We start from the raw sequence: 23,631 nt of genomic DNA on the forward strand, positions 1-23,631 counted from the left end.
GACAAAAAATCCAGAACAACGGCCAGGAAGATTAAAGAAACCATCAACAGTGTAGCACGTAACAAACACATAAACAGCATCTCGTATCAACTTCCCGAGATTTGCTTACCAGCCCTACAGAAGAAGTAGTTACCTACATCTAGGTCCGAAAATCTTAATTACCGTAATTAACTGTAATTATCAGCTCGTTTCTGATTGGTTAATTTTTGTGAATTTCGATCCTCTGCAATTATGTAAATACATGCGCAACATCATTTTATATTGCCCGATAATGGGAGAAGGATCTCCCGAGACGTCGCCTACTAAACTATCATGTTCAAGAAATGATAAACTTTCCACAGTAATATGCTCACTGGTTGAACCCAATTCAGGGTTTTCTCTCAACACTGATTGTGTGTCTATTGATGGAGTTGAATTTATGGCAGCTTTCGTTTGAGTCTAAGCTTTAGTTCGAGGGAAACTCATTTTAATGTAAACTAGGCTATTTGCAGGACTGAAAGTGCGCAACGTTTGTCTTGCAAGCCATATTTTGCGGAAGTTTATAAAAAAATTTATGCTCTAAGAAACACACAAAATAACGACGTTCGATAGGCAAAATTACTTGGTAATGTTTGCATGGGGTAATCACCCATAGTAACAAGCTATGTCTGTGTGCTATACTTAATGTTTTTTCGTCTCATTTATTAAACAGCAATGTTACCATTATGACATTACTGAATCACGGTAATTGGGCGTATTGGCGTAAATCGTTCTCGAACCCAGATCTTTTTAAGATAAACGTCCAAATGTTATCTCAAAAAGCTCTGGGGATGTGAATAGTTGTCAATAGCATTTTTTAAATTAGCGAAGCCATTGCGCGGAGGTGATTTTATGCCACTCGTTGTACACGTTTGAAGCAAAAGTGTCAATATAAATACCTTAGTAATCCAATTACACTGGGGCAGTGGATAACGTTGCCAGCTCTGCTACCATTGTTAAAGAGATATATAGGATATTATCTGTTGGTCTTTATATCTTTGCTTCCCCTTTGGTATAGAATGCACCTCCACGATGTTCTATTGTCTAGAGTCCTATAAGAACAAAGAGAATCACAATATTAAACATTACCAATCTCCTGCGTGGTTAACTAGGGACAGCTTGAGACCAAATTTTTAACAATTTCCTAAGGCTGAGTCAACCAATCTGTTTTGGGACGGACAGGTTGGCGATGTCATTGAAAACATTCGCTGTTCGATCCTCCGTTGAATTAAACAACCCTATACATTTTTTTATACAAAAGGCAACAGATAAACAATGTCTTAGTACAAATTTGCTGATTATTGCTGAATTTTTAAACCGCTATATGTCCTTAAACCTTCGTCGAGCACTTGTGATATGTACATATACATTATCTTGATCAGTGTTTGAGCTCCACAACGAGTAAACAAATTCCTAAAAAAATTTTATGTGTCCACGGGTCATTGCTGACATCTTTAAAATTCAACGATAGACCTGAGAAATTCTCTCAATTTTAATATAACAGACACAACAATAACATTTCTATTTCAAAACTTTCATCTACGCGTTGGTATTCTCTCCCCTAAAGTATATCTTTTCCCTAGTGTAGATACTGTTGTATGTACGTATTAAGTTGTTCATAGATTAATTTTTCGAATACCTTAGATAGTAATGGTAAAACACTTATAGGTCGGTAATTTTTTTTAATAATCTTCCCCGTGAAATTAAAAATAGTTCAACCATTGAAGAATTCACGGTTAAATTAGCCTGCCAGGATTCTATTTTATGTAATTGTAAAATATGTAAAAGAAATTGATGAAAAAAAAAAAGTGTAAAATATGAATTGTAAACTTTAATTTATCTTTGCCCAGAATGTTATTTTTCATTATTATTATTATTATTATTTGTTACGTTAGTTGGTTTTTATTAGCGAAAGCTATCTTGTAAATTTGACCAACGTTAAATAAAGAAACGTACATACATACATAGTGGAACTATGCATGATTGATTAAACTAGTCGGCGGCCTGTGAATAAATCAAGGTTTCGCCCGTCGTTTATTTATTGCATTTTGCGTGTCTCGCTATTGTGGTTACCATTTTGTGCGACAGAGAGACCTATACGGGTTTTATAATATAGATGTCGCAAAATAAAAAATTCTTCTTCTTAGGTATTTCATCTTCTTAACACTCGTCATTAACCAATGAAAATATCATCCTTACTTTAGATTCCACAAAACTTCGCCCGTTTTAACAAAGTGGATAAATATATATCGCATTTGCTATTTTGTGTTGCAAAAGCACCACATTTTTGTTGCACACACACATATACACGACACATACACCACACACACACGCGGAATAAACGTCTTAATATCAGAGAAACTAATACTGTGCTAAAAATGCTTAATAGTGCTTCTATTCTTCTTACAAAAAATGCGCCCTTAATACCACCCATTAAAATGCACTGTATTTAAATTTGTTTTAAATGAAGTCCTGAAGTATCTACCTTTCCAAAATGGCCCCACTTGATTTGTTTATGCATGTTTTAGGCAAAGTATGTTCCATATGTCCAAATTTGCGACTTTTAATATATATATATATATATATTTTTTTGGCGATTCTTGACTGCTTTATGTTGACAACTAAGGACATGGTATTTTTTTTATATGTACATAGGGTTTTTATCATTTTGAAACATTTTATTAAATACAGAGCCCTGAAATTGTCATTTTTTTACTTTGTTTTTTACTGTTTGCGCAAACTTTATTCTGTATCAGGGGACTGGGAACGAAAGTGGAATTTTTAAAAAAAATATTACTTTGCGTCATTTACATTTTATTAACTTTTACTGATATACGCTTTAAGCTCTTTTACATAATAACTTTTCCAATATAATGTGATTTACAATGCAATGTTTGCTCTTTATCAAAAACTAGTGGCTGGCTTGTGGAAAATTATCGATGCGATTATAACGACGTTCTCGATTACAATACCCCGGGTTTTTAAATTGGTTTACAGACAGCGAGCATTTTATTATAGATATTAAATTTAATTTTGTCCGAAAAGGGATAAATACGTAACGTAATTAGTTCATGTTATATGTGTTATTTTTGGTCATATGTAGTTTACTTCTATGACATAAGGGGTTCATTTGACGGGTGCACTATTTAACTCTATTCAGTCCGGGGGAGCATCACCACCCCCCTCCCCCGCCGCTTTTACTTTTTTGCTGTGCTACATGGTTATGATACTTGCTGTGTTTTCATATTTATCTCTTTTGCACTTGTATGCCAAATATTTAGGTCCCATAGCTCTCAGAGCTTTAGATATTCACTATTAATCGAAACTACCCCTAAAAATCTCTACGAAACTTACAACACAACTTTATTTCGTCGCGGGGAATCTTTCTGAGAATTTTAGTCATCTGATTAATCCGATTAATTTTTCCGGTCATGATATGTTTGAAGTACCCCGAAACTGAATAAGGTTAAAAGATTATTAAATTTGTTGCAAATAAACTGAAATAATCTTGAATGAGTTAACACTCTGTGCCTTGCCCATTATACCTGCGGTTTCGTTATGTGCAAGATTACTATGATAATAAATTCGCGGCATATCAATAAAATAAATTTTAGCACAGTTACTTGTGACGTCATAAAAAATATCTCTTCTTTCTATGATTATCTGCAAAATACAACTTGTTTGTCTACAATAGGATGAATGAATCTTTAAAAAAGTCACATGGTTTTTATTCAATACCAAATGCTTTTACAAGAAAATATCACATTTTGATACTTGTGCAACACGTGTATATTGACAAAAGATATTCAATAAAAAGCACATCATTATAACAGGGTCGTAATTACTACCTTAATTATTATATCGAAATTTAAAAGCGTGTGCTTTACAATACTAATTGAACAATTAAAAAAACGTTTTTATGATTTAGCAACGTGCAAATGTTTTATTGTCTTCTTGACATTAAACCATGTCGCTAACGATTTCTATTGTTTAAACTATCATTATTATTTCCGTCCCTCATTTTATATAAATAGTACCAAGCAGTAAAAATTTGTAAATTTTAACAAACAACAACTTTTTAACAACAGCATAGCTACCTCTACCAGCATAAATATCTATACCATGAAGGATTCTAAAAAACTCGAAGAAGTCATTGCTGTTGACGAAGAAAGAGTTTCATTATCAGATGCTGTTCAATATGTGCGTGTAAAGAAGGACAAAGACATAGATGGACATGTATTTGCATTTATGGTCATATCCTTGATTATCATGATATTAATTTTGTTGTTTTATCACCAACGCCGCCAGCTAGTATTGACCATTGAAACCGATCTTGATGTGACTGTTGAAACAGAAAGAAGCAATGGCTTTCAGAATTTCATATTGTATATGCGCAAATGTATCAAAGAAAAACAGACAGTTCTTGCCGTTTACAGAAAAAGATTTCTATAACTTTGCCGTTTCACAGAAAAAAATTTCCATGGCTTTGCCGTTTACAGAAAAAGATATCTATAACTTTGCCGTTTACAGAAAAAAGATTTCTGTAACTCTGCCGTTTGCAGAAAGAGATTTCCAAAAGATTTGCTGTTTACAAAATGAAGATTCCTGTAACTTTGCCGTGTAGAGAAAAAGTTTCCCATAACTCTACCCTTTAGAGCAAGGGTTTTCTATAACTTTTAGAGATTTTAGTAATTCCCTTATTTTACTTTATTATAACCTTCAGACTTTTAATTTTCTTTTTAAAACATTTGTATTATTATATAGTTGTATAGTGTTGCTCTTTATTGTGTAAAAATTTTTATGTAAAAATAAATTTCTAATCCTTATTGTTGTGCAAATAATCTTCCCGATTAAAATAGCTACATGGCTATTAAATTGCGTAATGAGGTTTTTAAGGAAATTAATGCACCTCGTTCCCAGGGCCTTTATCGCTTTATGATGTGTGGCACTTAGTAACGAATAGGAAGCTCTTGGGACAGGATTGTAAATTGAAGTAGTTAACACCCTTCTTCATAATGTCAGGACATTGCTTAGAAGTTTATAAAGACTAAACAAAACGAAATAAGCTTGTTTTGACATGCTTCACAAAAATACATGTATGCTGACAAACGAAGGAGAATTTTTATATGTGCTGTTAACTTTATTCATGTGGGGAGGAGGGTGTTGATGATGACGATTTATTTCACATATTTTTTATACGAAGATTGAGTCTGCCCAAGACAAAGAAAGTATTAAGAACGGACTCCTTCATCTTCTTTATAGATATAAGAACGAAATATTTGTTTAAATTTTTCTACTTATTCTTGTAAGCCAAATCTTTCTTAAAATTTCATCTTTTGGAATGCTGTAAAACGATGATTCTCTGTTTCTTTTGTAACATAGAAGTACACACAATGTAAATCTTACCTCAGCTGCATCTTTTGTTTTTGAAGTTCCTGGCAAATCTCCATCTTTTGTAGCATTCTCTACCGTAAAATCTGTAGATAAATTATCTAAGGAAACTTAGATCTTGTTTGGAGAATTATAGCTTTGGAAAAAACTGTTTTTAGGTGTTAAAAGGTAATAAAATGTCTATATTAAGTGTTTGTTTTCCTGACGCCTCCATTCTTGTTTATGTTTTTTCTACATTAACTACAATAGAGGAAAGAAAATTTTAGATATTAGCTGTAGCTCGAAACTACCTCGCTAAAATTATTGGTATTATTCCTTTTATGTCATATTTCTAGTTTGATTCCTTTGTTGGAAGGGTATAAGAAGTTTTTAAAGGGTGGGTATAAGCACCCATTAAACAAAAAGCATTAACTATAATGCAGATTTACATTAAGACAAACTTGATACTTATTTGCTTCCGAATTAAAAAAAGGTACGTTAAAATGCATTGGGACATATGAAGTGAAAGTTAAAAATGTTATAAAACGAAGCACCTAACTATAATCAAACTAGATCTTTTCAGTACTTTATAATATTTTTGGAGTAAAATGGATATACTTTAACATTAAGTTTTTCATTACAAAGGACAACAGGCCAAAAAAAAAACATTTTCGAAGTATATTAGGATTATATCAAATTAATTGAAGCGAATTCTTTTTTAGTGTTTGATTCCTGCTTAATACGTCATGCAATGATCTGCAAAGTGACATTAAAATTATATTTTTGCCACAGTGGAACATCCCTAGGCTGGCACTAGCAGGCTATTTCCTTTATAGAAATGTGTTTAATCTAATAAAGTGTAATCTAATAAAGTTTTAAATTTGGTTTAGATCTATTTATAATTCTACTGTGAAAACCCTCCCCCCCCCCTTAGCTACGTTCTTTTTCATTGTCTAACAGCAGAATTATTTTGGACTGGTCAAGATAAAGCGAATTATCGAATAAAAATAAAAAAGACTACTGATACAGATTTTATAAAAATAAATAAATAGAAAATTGACTACGGAAGCCAAATTTTTCCAAAATGAGAACTCGGTACCATGGTTATGTGGACTTATAAAGTTTCATAGAAGTGTCCGCTTAAATATATTTTACTTCAGTTATTTCCAATTGACATACGGTTGTATGTTATGAAACATTTAGCAGACTTACATAAAATAATCACAAGAAAAAAAGGAGACATTTTCTTCAAGTAAAAAAAGTATTTCATACCTATGAAAATTTGCCTCTATAAACATGGTATTATAAAAAATTTCTGATAAGAATTCAGAAATTGTTCAATTATCGTCAATATATAAATACACTGTGCAATTTCTATCTACTTCACAACAGTTGGTTATATCTTACAAATGTCACATGCCTACATCGGATGTTGTGTCCCAACACTGCTCATGATATATACTGTTGTTGCAAGGCATTTCTAAATGACGTTGAACATTTGGATGTCGAACGAATGGTGTAACCGGTGATGGGGCACTACAACTATAATGTAAGTACGCTTCTTTATCTTCTACAGCTGGCAAACTACATGGCAACTGCTTAAAAGAAAAGTTGTTTGAGCAGTCTGGATATGACGAATTACTCCAATTTAAGTGAGTGCTTTGGGGACGAAAATAATCTTTCCAGTTGTTGCTACAGACGTCTCCTTGCAATGGATTCTGATAAAATATATGTGAGTAGTGATTGGACCGATGTGGACTTCTCATTCGTCGTCGACGTCGGTAATTTCCCTCGTCAAACATACAATCATAAGCGGGATCAAGCGTCCAATAATTCCCTTTTCGTTTATCACAACTTTCTTGTGGAATCTTAACAAAACATTCATTTAAACTTAAATTATGCCGAATAGAATTTTGCCAGCCCTTTTTATTACTCTCATAGAAAGGGAATTTATCCACAATGAATTCGTAGATCTCCTTCAAAGTCAACTTTTGGTTAATAGAGTGCTTTAAGGCCATGACAATTAGAGCTACGTAACTGTAAGGTGGTTTTTCATTTTTGTCTGTTTTTTTCTGTTCAGTGAAAACAGTTGTCAACAAGGTTTCATCCTGTTCAGTGGTAGTTGTTGTCAATAAAGTGTCATCAAAATTTGATACACAGTTCTTGTTTTGTCGCTCTGTTACCGTGCGTTCAATCTCATTAAAGCTTTCTACAAGATTGGAGCATTCTGATTTCACCTCCCAATGTTCTTCATTATCTTGCGTACAGCTAGCAGATGAACAACTAAAATCAAATCCTGACATTGTTTGTAAACAGTTCCTGGTAAATGATGTAGAAGCCAAAATATTGTACTTGTTACTCGTTGTTGTATCGTTAAATATATCGAAAAATATATCAAAGTTTATTAAATTGTTTCTGTTTATACTTTTCTGCATGTTAATTGATTTTTACTCTTCAATGTGAACAATGGTTGTCAGCTATCAACCTTCATAAATAGAAATGTCGTTTCGTGGAAGATGTACGATTTCTTTTATTTCTTTAGTTTTTTTAACTGTTATTTAAAATAGCTATAAAGTTAGGGAGAATCATGTCGTTTTATTTTAAAGCACTTTGAAAACATATTGATAGAAACTTACGTTTTTTAATATACATTGTGGACCGAAACTGTTGTTAAAATAAATCCCAAAATGGAACATTCTTTAATTTCCATCCTTAGCTACGAACAACTGAACTGGTGAATTAAGGAAACGAAAACCATAATTTTATTTTTTTATTTTTTCTCTTTTCATACAGTTTTGTCACCTCGTCCCCAGGATTTAGAGCCCTCGCGTTAAAGTGATAGTTATACATCTATGGCTACATGCTTGCAATGGTAATTTTCTTAGAGAAGTTTTACTGTGGCAGTTTTTTTTAATTTTTTGAGCAGATCATGACATGCAGTCTTACATAGATTACATAAAAAATAAATAAATAAAACAATAATAAGAAAGAAAGAATATCAGCTCACTAAAATGTCTAATTATATTCTTAGACTTCCTGACAGCTGTGAATCACATTGCATATTTGAATAAAGTTGATTACAATGTTAGCTATTATGGTTACCTACTGTCAAAGAAATTTCACGTTTGTTTCAAAGTTCCTGTCAGTATAAATGCAGCTGTTGTTAGAAATATCTTTCTTCTGTTCTTTATTTTGTTCGGTAAAAATAATCAGGCGACTGGGCGTCAGGGTGGAGGTGGAATTTAATGGGGCGTGTTATGCACTTATAATAGGACGTTCTGTTTCTCTTTAAAAGGAAAAAAATTGTTTTCACTTTCATGTCAAGAATTAAAGGAAATTACTATTTCCTAAAGTAAGTAGTTTAATCTTAAAAATGAAATGTCACAAATGTAGTTAGTAAAAAACTAACACTTGTTATTCTTCTAGCAGTAGCCTTGGGGTGAACTGTGCTTGTGTGAAGCGACTGGTTTTTATAGTGTAGATTTAACGGAATCAGTACCTCAAGTACCGGATTCTTCAGCTACTAGTCCAATGTTTGAAAAACCAACGATTCCACTTTATAGAGACTGCTTTCTATCTACATGTGGCTCAATTAATTTAAGTAGCTGTTGCTGATCTTAGAAACCTAAAAATGCCATGAACTGATTTAAATGAGTTAAACATAGGTGAGAACGCTGGAAATGATTGTTTTGGTGGTTCTGTGCAGTGTATATTGTAGTTGCTCTTAGAAAGAGACAATGCCAAATCAAATTTGATCAAAATTTCTCTTTTTCATTGTAATAAACGTTGTGCGTAACAACGACAAAAGGAAGTTTTTCCCCAATAACTGATGCCTTTATACTAAAACATAACTTTCCAAACATTTACCACGTATTTTTTAGATAAATATTGGTTTTTATTTAGCCTCGACATTCTTAGCGATACGCTGACATCGTGAATGCATTTTGTGCCTTGGGTAGCTTTAGCACTCTTTAAAATTATGATTACGAGAGGGTATATAGCATGTACTCTAGTTGTCATTTAAACCCTTTTTATTCTTATAAGTGTCGCTATGTGTAGGTAATTTGAAGATTAGTGTTTAATTTTCACAGAGAATAGAAGGTGTACCCTTGATTTACTCTTTTTTATTAAGGGAATTGCTAGTCTTTTTAATTATTCTGTTAACACCATCTTTAAAACATAATTTAGTTTAAGTCGACCTCCCTACAGAAAATATAAGGACGTCGTTCTGTTTTTTTTTAACACAATAGATGAAACTTTGATTCTGAGCTATTTAGTTTTTTTTCGCCTAGTGTAAACCACCAAAATGTAAATTTCCTAAAACATCCACATTTGTTGAGTACAGCATTTAGCCTGTGTAATTTTAAGGGTTCATCTGGCTTTCGGGAAGTTGAACACTCATAAATTGAGCAATTAGCTCCTAACCATTGTAATATGCGTGAATCTAACACAAAACTTAAGTGAACTACCCACGTTTCCCGCTTGTTTTTTAAATTTTAATCCCCTAAGGTGTAGTCCGGGTGCTAAAAATTTTTTAACGCGAGTCGTATGCAGAAGCGGAGCTTGCTTGCGGCTGTGTCTTTTTCTTATGACTATGATTTAGTGAAATTCTGTGACTGAAGGCTTCATAGAAAAAATATGCATAAAAAACTTGAGCCAGCAGGAAGGAAGTATCTACTTGTATATATTTCGGCATTGGTTGATCAATACCGCGAAAAAAAATTATACCTTTCATGAGCATTTTTACACTTTTAATGTGTGCGATGCAGAATATTTAAAAAAAGGCATCCTAAAACCTGACACAGAAAGGCGGTAAAAAAATATCACAAATTATATAAAGTATTAAAACGGTAAAAAAGATATAGTTCTTTTGTTCTTTTTGTTTCATTTATAAGCATGCTCGCTGAGTATTTACTGCATGAATGAATACACATCTTACGCATGCGCATTTTTATTTCGTTTAATGAACGAAAGGTTTACGTCTAAACTAATAATTAAAGGAATTATCGCAATTATAATATACGATTAATTATAAACAGAGAAAAATGGGTTTAAAATTGACGAATGGGAGTATAAAAGCGCTCGAATTGTTTGAATGAATTACATGTTCTTGTAGTTATCATGAGATTTCGTTTGTGGATGTAGAAAAAGAAACAAAAGATGCAGGCAATAATTATACTGAAGTTCGTTTTTTTCATGCAAACAATATATTTTAGCCAAGGTAAGGTCCAAATTCTGCAAACTCTATTCCAAGGTGCGTTAACTTCTGAAGTTGTTTTATGTCGACCTTGAGGAACAAAGTCTTCCTTTTTTTAAATACAAGCCCTTTCTTGGTTTTGATAATATAGTGCCATGCTAATCCATGTCTCATATAATTCATCACAACCACATCATGCTGAAAGGGAAAATAAATATCCAATAAAAGGCTGCAGAGTACAGTATTCGCACCTTAGATTAATTAGCTAACATATATTAACGTAACTCATAACAGTCAAATGTGCAAGAATTAAATTTATCTATAAGAATCTCAACGTTTTGAGATTATTTTCTAATAATGTCCGTGTTTGTTGTGCAACAGTTGTTGCGAAATTCTTGAGGTAGAAAAAATTCTATCTCGACAACATTTGTTGTGCAGCATCCCTAGCGCCGCTATCTGATTCCAATAAAGTCGCAACAGTGGCTGTTGCACAATAGTTGGTAAACACTTCCTGTGTTAATAGAAACCAAGTTTTCGCTGCCAGTCTCTGCAATTTTAGGAAAATAAATCACTAAAGAATTAAGCTGTGACTGAACTTCTATCTCCTATCGGATGTTTTGTTCAGTGTGTTTATATTCCATGCAGTTAAAATCAAATGTGTCCATAAGCGTATCCTTAACCATGTATGACGGAAATAAAAATTAGAATTTTGGAAATATGAGATTGTTATATAAGCAAGTGTATTTTCTCTTGTAAGATAATGTGTATCCTACTATTTACATTTTTATATTTTGAGCGCAATCACAACTAATACGAATAATTGTTCGTATACTTTAGGTGGCACACTGACGGCGAAGAGTCTTTTAGAAACAATAGCACCAACATACAAACAAGCAAAGCTACCTCCAGGCTTTCCTCCTTTAAACTCAATCAACACCGATAAATTTGATTACAAAACATCTGGAGATGATATCAAAGTATCAGCTCAATTGGAAAAACCAGTCGTCATGTTCCCTGACTATGTGATCATATCAGGAGTTAAGATGAATTTCACGTTCAATAAAAAGAATTCAGACAAAACAGCTTGGAAAGCAGATGTAAAAGGTCAGTTGTGTATTTTGCGACTTATAACGATGACAAATAGATATGGCAACTAACAGCGACAGCAAATATCAGCACTTCAAATAATAATAGCAATACATTTGCTTTTAGAAGAGAACATTGTGTCAGAAACACAAACGTAGCATAAAAGAGAAACTGAAATTGACAAACTGATTACTTGAATAGTATAACGTAATGCAAAAATTGAAATAATATCAGTGAAACAAATGACAAATGACAAACGAACAACAACAACAATAACACCAACAGCAAAAACAACAATGACTTTAACAAAACAAAACGTCCATCAGGAAAAAGCAAAGAGAACAATAATAATGAAAGTAGAACATATGTAGAATAACATCAAATAGCAATACAAATACAAACATGAATATATATAGTTCTCTATCAGATGATAACACAGCAACAAGAACAGCAATAACCGTAACAGTAACAAAAAAACATAATCAATTTAAGTTACTTTGACAGAAAAAACCAACGACTATGCTTTAATATTTTGACGCTATCAGACAATTTACGAAGAATTAAAATATTAAAAAAACAGCTACTTTTTGTGTTGTTAGGTTTATGGGCCATTGGTTCAACAATTGCTCCCGTAAATATCACATCAAATGGAACTTTATATGCTTTTGTCAAGAGATTAGAATTAAAGGAAATTGTGTCTCAATGTTTAAAGAAAGACGCCAAAAAAGATATTGGCATTGACACTGGTGCGATAACATTGAAAGATGTTGAAATTAGAGCCGATGTGCTGGACAATATGAATGGAGTAAACATCGAATTTTCTGGTTTGCTCGATCATAATACATTGGAAGGAATTCCAGTGAAAATAACAATGAACAAGTACGCGAATTCTAAGCCTCAATTATTTTCTGTTATCCAGTTCAGAAACATTAGTCCTGAGAAGGTCTTAAAGAAACTCATGAATCAGAAAACATTGACTATACCATTTATGGCTCATATGCTATCCGGTAGCCGATTGTTTTCAGATAAACAAGACATATTTGGACTGGTTTTTTCATACACGGAAGTTTATTACTACCGAGAAGCTACAATTACCAGTGACATCATTGCGTCAGTGTTGCAATCTCATATCCCAATTGGTGTAACTCTCCTCTTTCCTTTGAATCTATCAAAAAGCAAACTGAAATCTTTATCAGAGACTGTTAAAATTGCCTTTGTTATTAACAAACCATCATTTGATTTACTGATTGATAAAAGGGACAAACTTGCAGTAGACGAGATACTACCTATAATTTCAGAAGAGTTTCAAACCAACACTGCAAATAGTATTCCGAATTTTATGATCGACCTTAACGATGCGTTTACCACTCATTTGACCTTTGATTCCACCACCACAACATTCTCTATATTTGTGCGGCTAACGGAGACAATCGATTTAGTCAAGAGTTTATTGAAAATAAAAGTAACTCATCTAGTACTACAGAGACGTATCGGATTAGATGACAAAAAGCAAGCTTGGAAGGTAGCTGCGAAGGGCGTATACACCATTAGAAATGCTAAAATCAACGTGCAATATTCTGAATTATCTAATGAAACTGGTAAGCCGTATGGATTAACTGGAATTGGAAATGAGGTCAGTTTAGAAGATATTGTATCCGAATTCGATCCCGATTTTTATCCTGATGAAGATTCCAAAGAAATGATTGAGAACACGGAAATCGAAAGTTTAAAAATACATCAAGTGAGACTTTTTTCTCGCGTGCCAAGATCACATGGAACTCCACATTTGCTAATAACAGGTTACACGAATTTACCCGAATTCGAAAAAGACATACAGATTGCTTTGTTACTGTTATATAAGAATAAAAAGTGGCAGTGTAAATGGGCTGCTTCACTCAAGCATAGCCCTTTGAGCAACATCATACAAGCTTTTACTGGATTTGACAGTAGAAATTTAAAACTTCTTCATAACGGTCACATCTTGACAACAATCATTAGTTCTCCGTTGCCATCATATACGCTGCTCCCACCTCATATCATTACAACACCGTTGCTACGATTACCAGTAAAAAAAGCATTGACGTTGATAGCACTCCTTCGTTTCCCTGACAACTGTGGTGACGATAAAATGTGTGAATCAGCATCTGAGTTATTGGATACATCTAAAATGTATACCGTGAAGGGTGTTATTTCAATGGATGGTTTTACGCTTCGTGCAAAAATTAAATACAATCTGAATCTATCGAATCAAATAAAAGGAGTAAATAGCACAATACAATTTACGATCGGAAATAGTTCCATGCTGGATATTGTTACGTCATTGAAGATAGCACGGTCAAGTTTGATGTTCGATGGCTTTATTCATATTCGTAAGTCTGGAGAAATTCAACTTCAAATGGCTTGTCGAAAAAAACGTTGGATTGAGCCATTTAAAATGAAAAGCCTTATCTTTGAGAATCTAAAACTTGTCACAAGTTACAAAACTGGCTCCGATTTAGACAGACTAAAAATGCAAGGAAAAGTACTTCTGGGAACTCCAGGAAATGGTGATGAGATCGAAGCACCATTAATGTTAGATTATAATCCAAGTGCACCTTTAACTAGTTCATTTTATGGAAACTACACAGATATCACACTAGATATATTGCTTTCAGCCTTTTCAATTACTACAGAACTACCTGGTGTTCTATCTGAATCTAACTTCCCGACTGGGTTAATGTTGTCATATTCTGGAAAAGATTTATCAAAACCTACATATACTCTTCACGGCGAAATTAACATATTTGGTCGATTGCTAAATTGCCAAGTTCTTTTACCACATGAGGAGGATGTACGTATTATTACCGATAACAGTCCGGCACCTGTTATCTTTGCCAAAGGTTTAATTATTATACAAGCAGACTGGAAGAGTAAACTACGAGGACCAACAATTGTTGCAAATATAGATAATTATAACGCAAACGTAACAGTGAAAGGTTATGTCAAAACACTTGGCATTGAATCAGAAGCTGACATTGTTTTGGAAGATAAAGGAGTTAGGTTCTCAATTTCTGGTAAACTGATGGACTACAAACAAACCAAACTGACTGCTTATTCCTTGGATTCAACAGATAGCTTTCAGGTGAGCTTATTACCTATGACAAGTAGATATCCAATTGCATTATGTAGCAATGCCTTTTTGTAGACAAAATTTGATGATTAGGCAAAACTTTGTTTGAAATGTGTTACAATTTGATTGTCTACTTATCAATCATTTCCGTTTCATATTTTGTTCTGCAAAGAGTAATCGATGCTTTCAAAACTATAGTAGAAATTTTTGTTAAATGAATTGAAATCAACGGTGAATATTTATAGAGACCAAAAGGAGGAATATAGTAGAACCAAGTTGAGCTAAATCACCATATTAAATCTGCACTGAAACATCTGCTAGAATGAAATTTTCTTAACAATACAACCTTATTCTTTTGCAAGTTTTCAATGCAACTGCAATACAAATAAACAAACAAAATAATATTGTTTCTTTCTTTCCATTTCAATTGCAATCTCTTTAAATCTTAAAGCCAAATATCTTTTGTACTTTAGGTATTTGGCTGTTTCGAAGACCTTGCAGAACAAGTGCAAATTTTACTGTTGGAAATCATTGACAAAGCAGCTAATCAGAGTATCATAAATATGGAAAAGGCTGATCAGAATTATTTAAATGCTCAAAAACATTACGAAAATGCAGAACGGGAAGAAATACACATCCGAAATCAACGTAATCGAGCACGTGTGTTTTATGAAGAGCATTTACTAGCATATGGTAGATTTGAAGTTAAAGTTAACGACACGTGTATCGCACCAAAATGTGGATTAAGTAAGCACTTTATTTTTTCATGCCTTTTTACGGACCTTAATGTTCATACAAATAAAGCTGCCTACCATTCTTTGGAATATTCGTCATTTCATAATGCTTGGTGAGTTTTAAATACAAGAAATTTTGAGCAAGATTTTATACAATTTATTAACATATTTTATCTTAAATATAATATTTTATACCAATCAAACAATAATTTTTATGGGTTATGTGAAATACCTTACGTCTTCTATTCTGCTTTGAATCTTTATCGCTATTATAATAGCCGTATTCCATCTGTCTGTCTTTGCGCAGACCCCCCGCTCAGTTAGAAAATTATGTCACGGAAACACGAATATTAAATGCGATATATTTTTATCCACTTTGTTGCGACGGGTAAATTGAGAGGACGGGCGAACCCGTGGATTTTTCCACGGGCTAACGACTAGTCTATATTATAGTAGCCTTATACGTCTATCTGTCTGTCTGTCACGCAAAATGCTACCGCAAGTAGCGAGACGCAATCAATGAGGTATTAAAAGGACGGGCGTACCTGTGGACTTTTCCACGGGCCTCCAACTAGTTTAATCATTAACTTTTGTGTTAACATTAGTTATTGATTTGCAATACTTAATACAAATAATTCACTTTTATTTTAGAATGTTTTGGTTGCCCAAAACTTCAAAAATGTTGTCGGTTGGACATCTTTGGACATTGTATTTCATGTTCAAGCTGGAAGACATGTTGCTGGAAAAATATCAATCCCCTATGTATTGCAAAGCATGACGGTTGTCACGTGGTCAAGGCTGTTGCTGAAAGAGATTTAACAGAAAAAGAAGTATGGAGTTTTTTTGTTTTTTTGTTTGTGTTATACAGAAAATCTATAGTGCTGCATATGTAACGTCTTCTCAAGGCAATGTTTGCAGTAAGAGTTGGAAAAAATCGTAAAGGGAGTGAGGGACGTAAATGGCATCATTTACTTGATGCAACTTAAAATAAGCGGCAAACGTATTATTATCCTTCGAAGTGAAAAGGAACATATTCACATATGATCCTATCATTCTCGCGAACAGTACACTAGTTCTATTCATAGAGATATTTATGTTCTATGTTCTTCTTTAGCACTTTTTTCTAATCATACTGTTTTATAATTCTTTCTTGCGATATTTGTGTTACGACTTATTTTGGTATTTATTAATAATTTTTTCATTAGGCACAACTTATCCAACAAAGGATTATACTTGATAATCTTGATCAACATGTTACAAATGCAGAAGTAAATAAAGGCAAACACAAAGCGGTCTTAGAAGCAGCAACCGATGCGAAAGCCATAGTGGAGGAAGATTCATCGCCAGGCCTTAACGCACACGATTCCATCAGAAATTTTGGGACACCCTACGGGTGGGCAAAAATTAATAGTATATGTTATAATACCAGTATTGAACAAGCAGCTACTGGATGCATGAAGTTTCAAATTTCAAGTATGACTGTTTGGTATAGTTGATTATTAAGAAAATGGATATTCGTGTAAATGTTATTTCCAAAGTTGACTTGTGCGAGGTGTGACAATGTATCTATATCAAGATAAATATCTTGTTCTGATATACCTGGTTTACATATTTCAGGTCGAATATAAGAATTGCTTACTTTAAGATATTTGGCTTCTGCATTGTTTCTTCATTATATATTTTTCGTTATAGATGAACTTTTTGGCAAGCCAGAGCAAAATATCACAATTTGGAGTTGTTTAAAAGAAGACCTTGTAACAGAAATAACCGAATCATTAGCCAACTTTATTTTTCCTAAAATAATAGACAACAGTGCTGATAGTATAACAGAAGTGGCAACGCAATTAAACAGTGCCGAAATTGATAAAGTTAAGACTCCTTCACTTACACCACAGATAGTCAATGAAAAAGATTTACCAAGTCTGCCAAACAACGAATTGTCTAGTCCGTCTAATAATGAATTATCTGAGCCAGAAAATAATGAAGGACTCAACGAAGCAGAGGACGCGACAGCAGAATCTCCATCTCCACAAGATGGTGAGTTGCTGCACGAAGCTCTAGGAGATGGACCTCAAAACTCAGAGGCCCAAAACACTTTAAATTCTCCACCGCCAAATATGGTTGATGCCAACGGAAAGCCTCAGGTGATGTTAATTGATAGTTCCAGGATCGGTGATTATGCAAATAAACCAAGAAAAGAGGAAAAAGAAAGAGAACAAGAAAAAGAAGAAGAAGAAGAAGAAGAAAAAGAAGAAAGCGAAAGTTCTGCCTCGGGTGAAGAAGCGACTAACGAAGAATTAAAGGAACTTTATGATAACGAGACTCGTGCTAAAGCTAACAATGATGAGAAAATGGTCAATAAAAAAAACGAAGATAATGAGAAAGATATGCTAGCGAAAGAAATAGTGGAGCAAGAAGAAGCAGACGAAGAAGCAGAAGAAGGAAATGCAAAGAAAATCACAAAGGCTAAGAAAAAGAAAAAGAAAAAATCTAAGAAAAAGAAAACGAAATTATTGAATGTATTTTCTCAGCAACCATCCTCGGCGTACCAAAGTACGCAATACTATGATCCTGCTTATCAGCAAACAAATAATCAATCGTCATCTGGAAGGTATGGATCTGAATATCCAAGCAGAAATCAATCGTCACTTACTAATGTGTACCAGGCTAGTTCTTACAACAATGCCCATACAGCAGAAGGAAAATATACATATGCGCCCAACTTTACAGTAGAAAATCAAACCAGAGGTTCTGGTAGTGGAGTAACCAATATGAATACCTCACAAGCTGCTTATTACAGTCAATCTTTGCCTTACAACAATGTAAACCTGACATTATATCAAAATAGACAAGCCAACGATGCCAGTATCCAACCATCCGCTGCAACAGATGAACCTTTTAATCGTACAGATAAACCATTCTTTACTGGCTATACTCCTTCAATCATTGATTCACCAAATTTCGCTTTGCAGCAGTCATCTGAGCAACTTGCCACAAATTACGTACCCGCAGGTACAAATTATGCATCTGATGATTCAATATCATCCACAAATACAAACAGTAACGTTCGCAGCAATATTCCTAAAACGAGAAAACGTCGCAACATCGAAGATGTAATAAGGTCACAAATACCAATTACAATTTCTGAGACACCGAAAAGTAGAATTTTATTCTCGAACCCTTTTTGGGACATCAAATCTGATCGCAGTATAACATCGACAAGATCAAACATTCCAATGAAGCCACATCAGCAAAAGTTGATGAGGAATGTTATTCATAAACGATGGAAAATTCCAGGCAAGTATTATAATATTTTAACTGATAGTAAAATCTATGTTTTAAAGTAATGTGCAAATATGTAAGACGCTTTATTGCACAAAGAATTTGCGCAGCATGTATTAAAAAGAAAGTTTTCTGACAAAAGTTACCAGTTGCGCTGTACTGAAACGTGATAATATTGTATACTGCAAGATGCAGTGAGATGAAGCAATATGAACGTATTTTGCGCGTATTGATATTTACACAATTTTCCGAATGTTTTTCTAATAATAATTTGAAAAAGCTATATAGTAGGATTTCGTACAAGATAGGTGTGTTAAAACACCTTTTCTGCAATCAGCTTTTCTTGTATTCTTTTCTTGTAAGATGTAGCGGGTAATTTCAATGTTAAATTTCACGCTCTAACAAAATTTTCTGCGTAATTCCGCAAAATTAAGTTCACAAAGAACTTAGGCTTTAAGTTATAAAAAAAGATTAGTGGATTGTTTTTCTGTATAATTTTTAACCTCATATTACGGTTGATTTAAAATAGAACGTATTTATTAACAATACTTATAATTTATATTAGATAATTCAAATGGTCGCTGCCATATTTTTCATCAGTTAATCGCCATATGCAAGGACATGGCCGAAACGATCGTTATGTTGGAGAAATCAATAAAAGACTCGCGATCAAAATTCCACGATGAAGACAAAGATATCTATTTAGAGTTATTTGAAACAGAAGATTTCCTTATTGATGCAGGTGGGCGTTGTTTGTTGCTTCGTGTTATTATTATCATTTTAAACTTTTCATGTTTTTAAGTTTGCGGTTAGAGATTTGATTATTTCTACACTTTCATATGCGCCACTTCGACGGCTGTATAGCTTTTAGTGTTTTTTTAACGATTTAGACCTTTAAACATTTATCTATGACAAAATATTCATAGTTAGTGATAGGTTTTATAGATCTTGTTTCGCGTTAATTTATAATAACGAATGTAACATCCCTCTTTTCGTAAGAAGGTATATTTTCAGCGATATTTGAGACTCCATACACGTTTTTTTATAAGCAACACGTTTTGAGCAACACAAAGCAAGCAAGGAGCCAACCTCTGATGGAAAAGTTAAATTGAAACTTTAAACAACAATAACGGCAACTTACCCATGCCTTTCAGTAGCATCTTTGCATGTTAGGTTTCACATAGAATAAGAATAATTAAAACTTCTTCCATGAGATTCTTCTTTCCTTTACGTTTATACATACCACACTCTTAACAAGAAAGAAAAATTGGATAAAAGCTGACAAGAAGTCCTGGGAACGGGGTTGGAAAAAATTGGTGAATTTGCAGCAAACCAACAAGCGATAATAAAATTCTTATAAATTTAACAATGCAACAGAGAGGCTCGACCGAAAATTAGCGTTACTTACAAAAAAAGCTTGTAATACGTAAAAATAACAAATATTCTTGGTTTTCTTTATCTAACTTCCGCGCACTTTGCGAAAGAAATTGTTTGATTTCATATTCTAAAGCGAACCACTTTTTGAAAAAAATCACAAATACAATATATTTTTTCAAAATTCCAAATAATTATGCGTCCTCTTGGGAGCTAAATAAGGAAATGTGACTTTGTCACTTGTTATCTGTTAAAACGAGAGTTCTCTTTAGCTGGATAACTTTGCCTGTTTATTTATATAGATATAAAAAGTAAAATATAAATCTCTACAATACTTGCCAAATGCTAAATTTTTTAATGTAACTGTTTTTAACGGCTTTCTTTAGCTAAACGTGTCAATGTCAGCAACGGTTTGATGTTACAAACAGGCAAAACATTAAGTGTGGTGAGACAAGGAGTTAACATTTGGTCCAAGCGGTGTTCAAATGAATTTGATTGGCAGAACGAATCTGGCGTGCAGTCATGGTTACAAGCAATGGACTTAAGAATTCAGGAGCTTGGGGGATACGGTGTTTATCGTTTTTTGGAAAATTTATTTCATGCTTTCGAAGCTTTGTTTGAAGCGCTGACGTATTCAAACTCAAGCACAGCGAGGGATGCTCGTGCTATGTTGCAGAGAATAAGGCGTATATCAAACGTAAGTACAACCATAAAAATCTTTATTCTTGGTAAAAGAAACATTTGTTACTTATTGTTTGACAAACTCTGTCCGCAATGTGACACTGCGGCTTTTATTCAATATTTTTGCTTAGGGCCCTTAGCACTTTTGCAACAAATTTTATACAAAAGCAGATTATTAACAACATCTGTGGTATTTGAAGTCTATCCCAAAAGAACTGTACTTGCCAATGTGGTTTGCTAGCTCTTTTTAGAAAATGTAAAGCAAATTCAATTGGTGCCATTGATACCTGCACGTCCATATCTGTTTTATATACTTACACTGTAATTTTTTTCCTATAGAGTTTCGATAAGATCTTCAGGAACAAGCTTTCGGTGTTCAATTCACGAATTCACGCTGATCACATCTTGAAAGAACTTGCCAGCTTAAGAAAAGACACGACATTTTGTTGATTTTCTTTAGTATCCTAATTGTAAATAAATAATCGTGGATGCTATTGGAGCTGCTGAGTCGTTTTGCATGAAGGTTGCGTGTATATAGGGGAGACATGTTAGGTGAGACATGTTCCAGTTATTGGCTGCTAGTGGTTCAACAGACAAAAGAAAGATAAGGATTCAATAATAGGCTACATATTCTGATCAGTAAGTATGAGATAATGTCACAGTTTAACACATTTATGTCCATTTTGTTTTAATGTTAATTTGTCTAACAAGAGTTGTAGAAGATAAATACGGATTATGAGTGCAAAAAAATACGATAAAAAATTGATCGAGTGACAGAATTATAGCTGTTACATTTCATGCGTCAATTCAAGCTTCAATATGGAATACGTATTTTTGTGTTTGTTATCGCATTGCCAACATGTACTTGTGTCCCCTACGTCTCGTGACAAGTGTACAAGTCTATTTAAAATGTAATATCCCAAAAGTCAAAAGACTGTCGTACATATGGAACATTTACTTTATTGATGTAAACTTATTGGAAGTTGAGTAAATATGATCTTCACCGTTGTAATTATTTATTGTTTGTTTAAAATTTGTTTCTTCTAAATTTTATAATAAAAATATAGATGTGTTAAAAAATTGTTGTTTTAGTAAGTAAGTAAGAAAGTTTTAACGTCCTTGAGGAGTCTATCCTAACGGTTGGCTCTTCCTCCCCTCTGACTGTAATTATGTTACATTACCGCTAGACATACATATAGCATTGCTCTAACTTGCTTGTTTGTCACACAAGTTGATTAACTCGATTCTACAACCATATGTTACAAGCCGAATGCGCAGCCACTACACCATCTCTGACTAAACTTTTAAATGGAAATATAAATTTTGCCAACACAAGAATGTGTTTTAACGAAACTTCATCAATAAAAAATTATGCAAATCACATTATTGCTCAAAACGACCGGGGAAAGATATTTAGCGGTTAAAAAGAGTAATTTAAGTGTGTTGATCTTGTACAAAATAACGATGGGGAAAATACATAAGGAGGGTACTAGACTAATAGTAGACGCGTCTTCATAACAATAGTCGTATACTGTGTGCTAAAAATGGATGCGCACCAGTTCATTTCGCATTAACCGCAGAAAATAATTTGCTGATGGGCGAACCCGTGTTTTTTTTTGCGAGTTAAGGACACACCCGGTCCTACTACGAGTTTATATCGAATAAATGCCGATGCGGGAAATTTGAATAACAGACCGTTTGCAGTGGTTTCTTTCACGGACTAGCCACTTCTTTGTGTGTTAATAATACTCGTTATCTGCCTGTCTCTGCGCGATATTATAGTTGTGACACAAATAACAAATAGGAAATGCAATATGTAACTGACGAGCGAACAAGATGGTTTATTCACGGACTAGCGACTATTTCTTAGTATGTTTTAAGTACAACGCTTGATGTCTTTCTGTGACATATATAAGGATATCCAGAAAATCTTTCGAGAACAGTATGAACGTTGCGTAAGGAGGACGGAACGACAAAGACGATAGTTTATACTTACTGTGTATGTGGTGATGCGTATAACAGGGGGAAGCGAAGGTAAAGGTCGCCTTGTTAATGAATTGGACGTTAAACACGTTGACATCGTGCTGGTGTGTAAGGACTATATTTCGTCGAACGTACGATAATTTTAAAAGTTTAAATTCTTTATCATCGATCTTTTTTTCTCGAGTAAGAAAATTAGCATCTCCCATTTATTTTAGAAAAGCCATATCGCTTAATTCGTTATGTACCTTGAATTTGCCTGTATTAGTTTACGCTCGGAATCACTTTCTCTCCGTTTAAGATTATACTTTGGGACAGCGGCTGCAGTACTGAAGCCACTTTTCTCGCGGTCCTCTTTGTGTAAAGTCGCTAGTACTGAAAAATAACAAAATTGAACTCTAATTCGTGTTTTTACATTCTCAGTTTTGTTGTGAGAATTTTTAATTCCAAATCGTCTTCGTGTTAAGAAAATTAACACGAAGTCCATCGATAACATCAAATAAACTTTTACAATTTATATATTCAAAGCCATGTAAATTATCATATATTTTTAAATTAGCGCTGCGATGGAGACCTTATGCAAACAATAACACGGGACTATTGTAAATTTCAACGGAGCGGGAAATGTAATCAACCATGAAAAAGTTTGTGAAGCTTTTGTAATTTTCACGACAGTAACGAAAACGATATTGTTTAGCAGAATTTGAATCAGGTAAACATGTTTTTTGAAATTTATGCATGTTTGTACTTTTTACTAGCTTTTCTTAATTTTACTTTCGAGTTCAGAAGAAATTAGTCTT

At 33.6% G+C, this 23,631-nt stretch overlaps 2 protein-coding genes across 2 annotated transcripts; one reads left to right on the forward strand and one right to left on the reverse strand.

Moving 5' to 3' along the window:
- Positions 1 to 6,709: 6,709 nt before the first annotated feature.
- On the reverse strand, positions 6,710 to 7,823 carry LOC130628628 (forkhead box protein fkh-2-like). The gene has a single exon (XM_057441610.1). It carries the CDS (start codon positions 7,821 to 7,823, stop codon positions 6,801 to 6,803), a length of 1,023 nt encoding a protein of 340 aa, XP_057297593.1. The 3' UTR covers positions 6,710 to 6,800.
- A 2,558-nt stretch (positions 7,824 to 10,381) lies between these two features.
- LOC130629091 (uncharacterized) lies at positions 10,382 to 22,179 on the forward strand. Its single transcript, XM_057442192.1, has 10 exons — positions 10,382 to 10,609; positions 11,423 to 11,689; positions 12,271 to 14,792; positions 15,254 to 15,527; positions 16,166 to 16,344; positions 16,720 to 16,987; positions 17,207 to 18,811; positions 19,362 to 19,538; positions 20,557 to 20,867; positions 21,191 to 22,179. The coding sequence occupies exons 1-10, from the start codon at positions 10,549 to 10,551 to the stop codon at positions 21,299 to 21,301; spliced, it is 5,775 nt and encodes a 1,924-aa protein (XP_057298175.1). The 5' UTR covers positions 10,382 to 10,548; the 3' UTR covers positions 21,302 to 22,179.
- Positions 22,180 to 23,631: the final 1,452 nt, after the last annotated feature.

The sequence above is a fragment of the Hydractinia symbiolongicarpus genome, chromosome 15 (assembly GCF_029227915.1).
Source record: "Hydractinia symbiolongicarpus strain clone_291-10 chromosome 15, HSymV2.1, whole genome shotgun sequence".
NCBI lineage: Eukaryota > Metazoa > Cnidaria > Hydrozoa > Anthoathecata > Hydractiniidae > Hydractinia > Hydractinia symbiolongicarpus.

Bases quoted from the DNA above. Each gene is read 5' to 3' on its own strand.
- LOC130628628 (XM_057441610.1), bottom strand. From the start codon at position 7,823: ATGCAGAAAAGTATAAACAGAAACAATTTAATAAACTTTGATATATTT.
- LOC130629091 (XM_057442192.1), top strand. From the start codon at position 10,549: ATGCAGGCAATAATTATACTGAAGTTCGTTTTTTTCATGCAAACAATA. The intron at 11,690-12,270 runs GTCAGTTGTGTA...TTGTGTTGTTAG, and splicing joins TTGGAAAGCAGATGTAAAAG to GTTTATGGGCCATTGGTTCA. The intron at 16,988-17,206 runs GTATGACTGTTT...TTTTCGTTATAG, and splicing joins CATGAAGTTTCAAATTTCAA to ATGAACTTTTTGGCAAGCCA.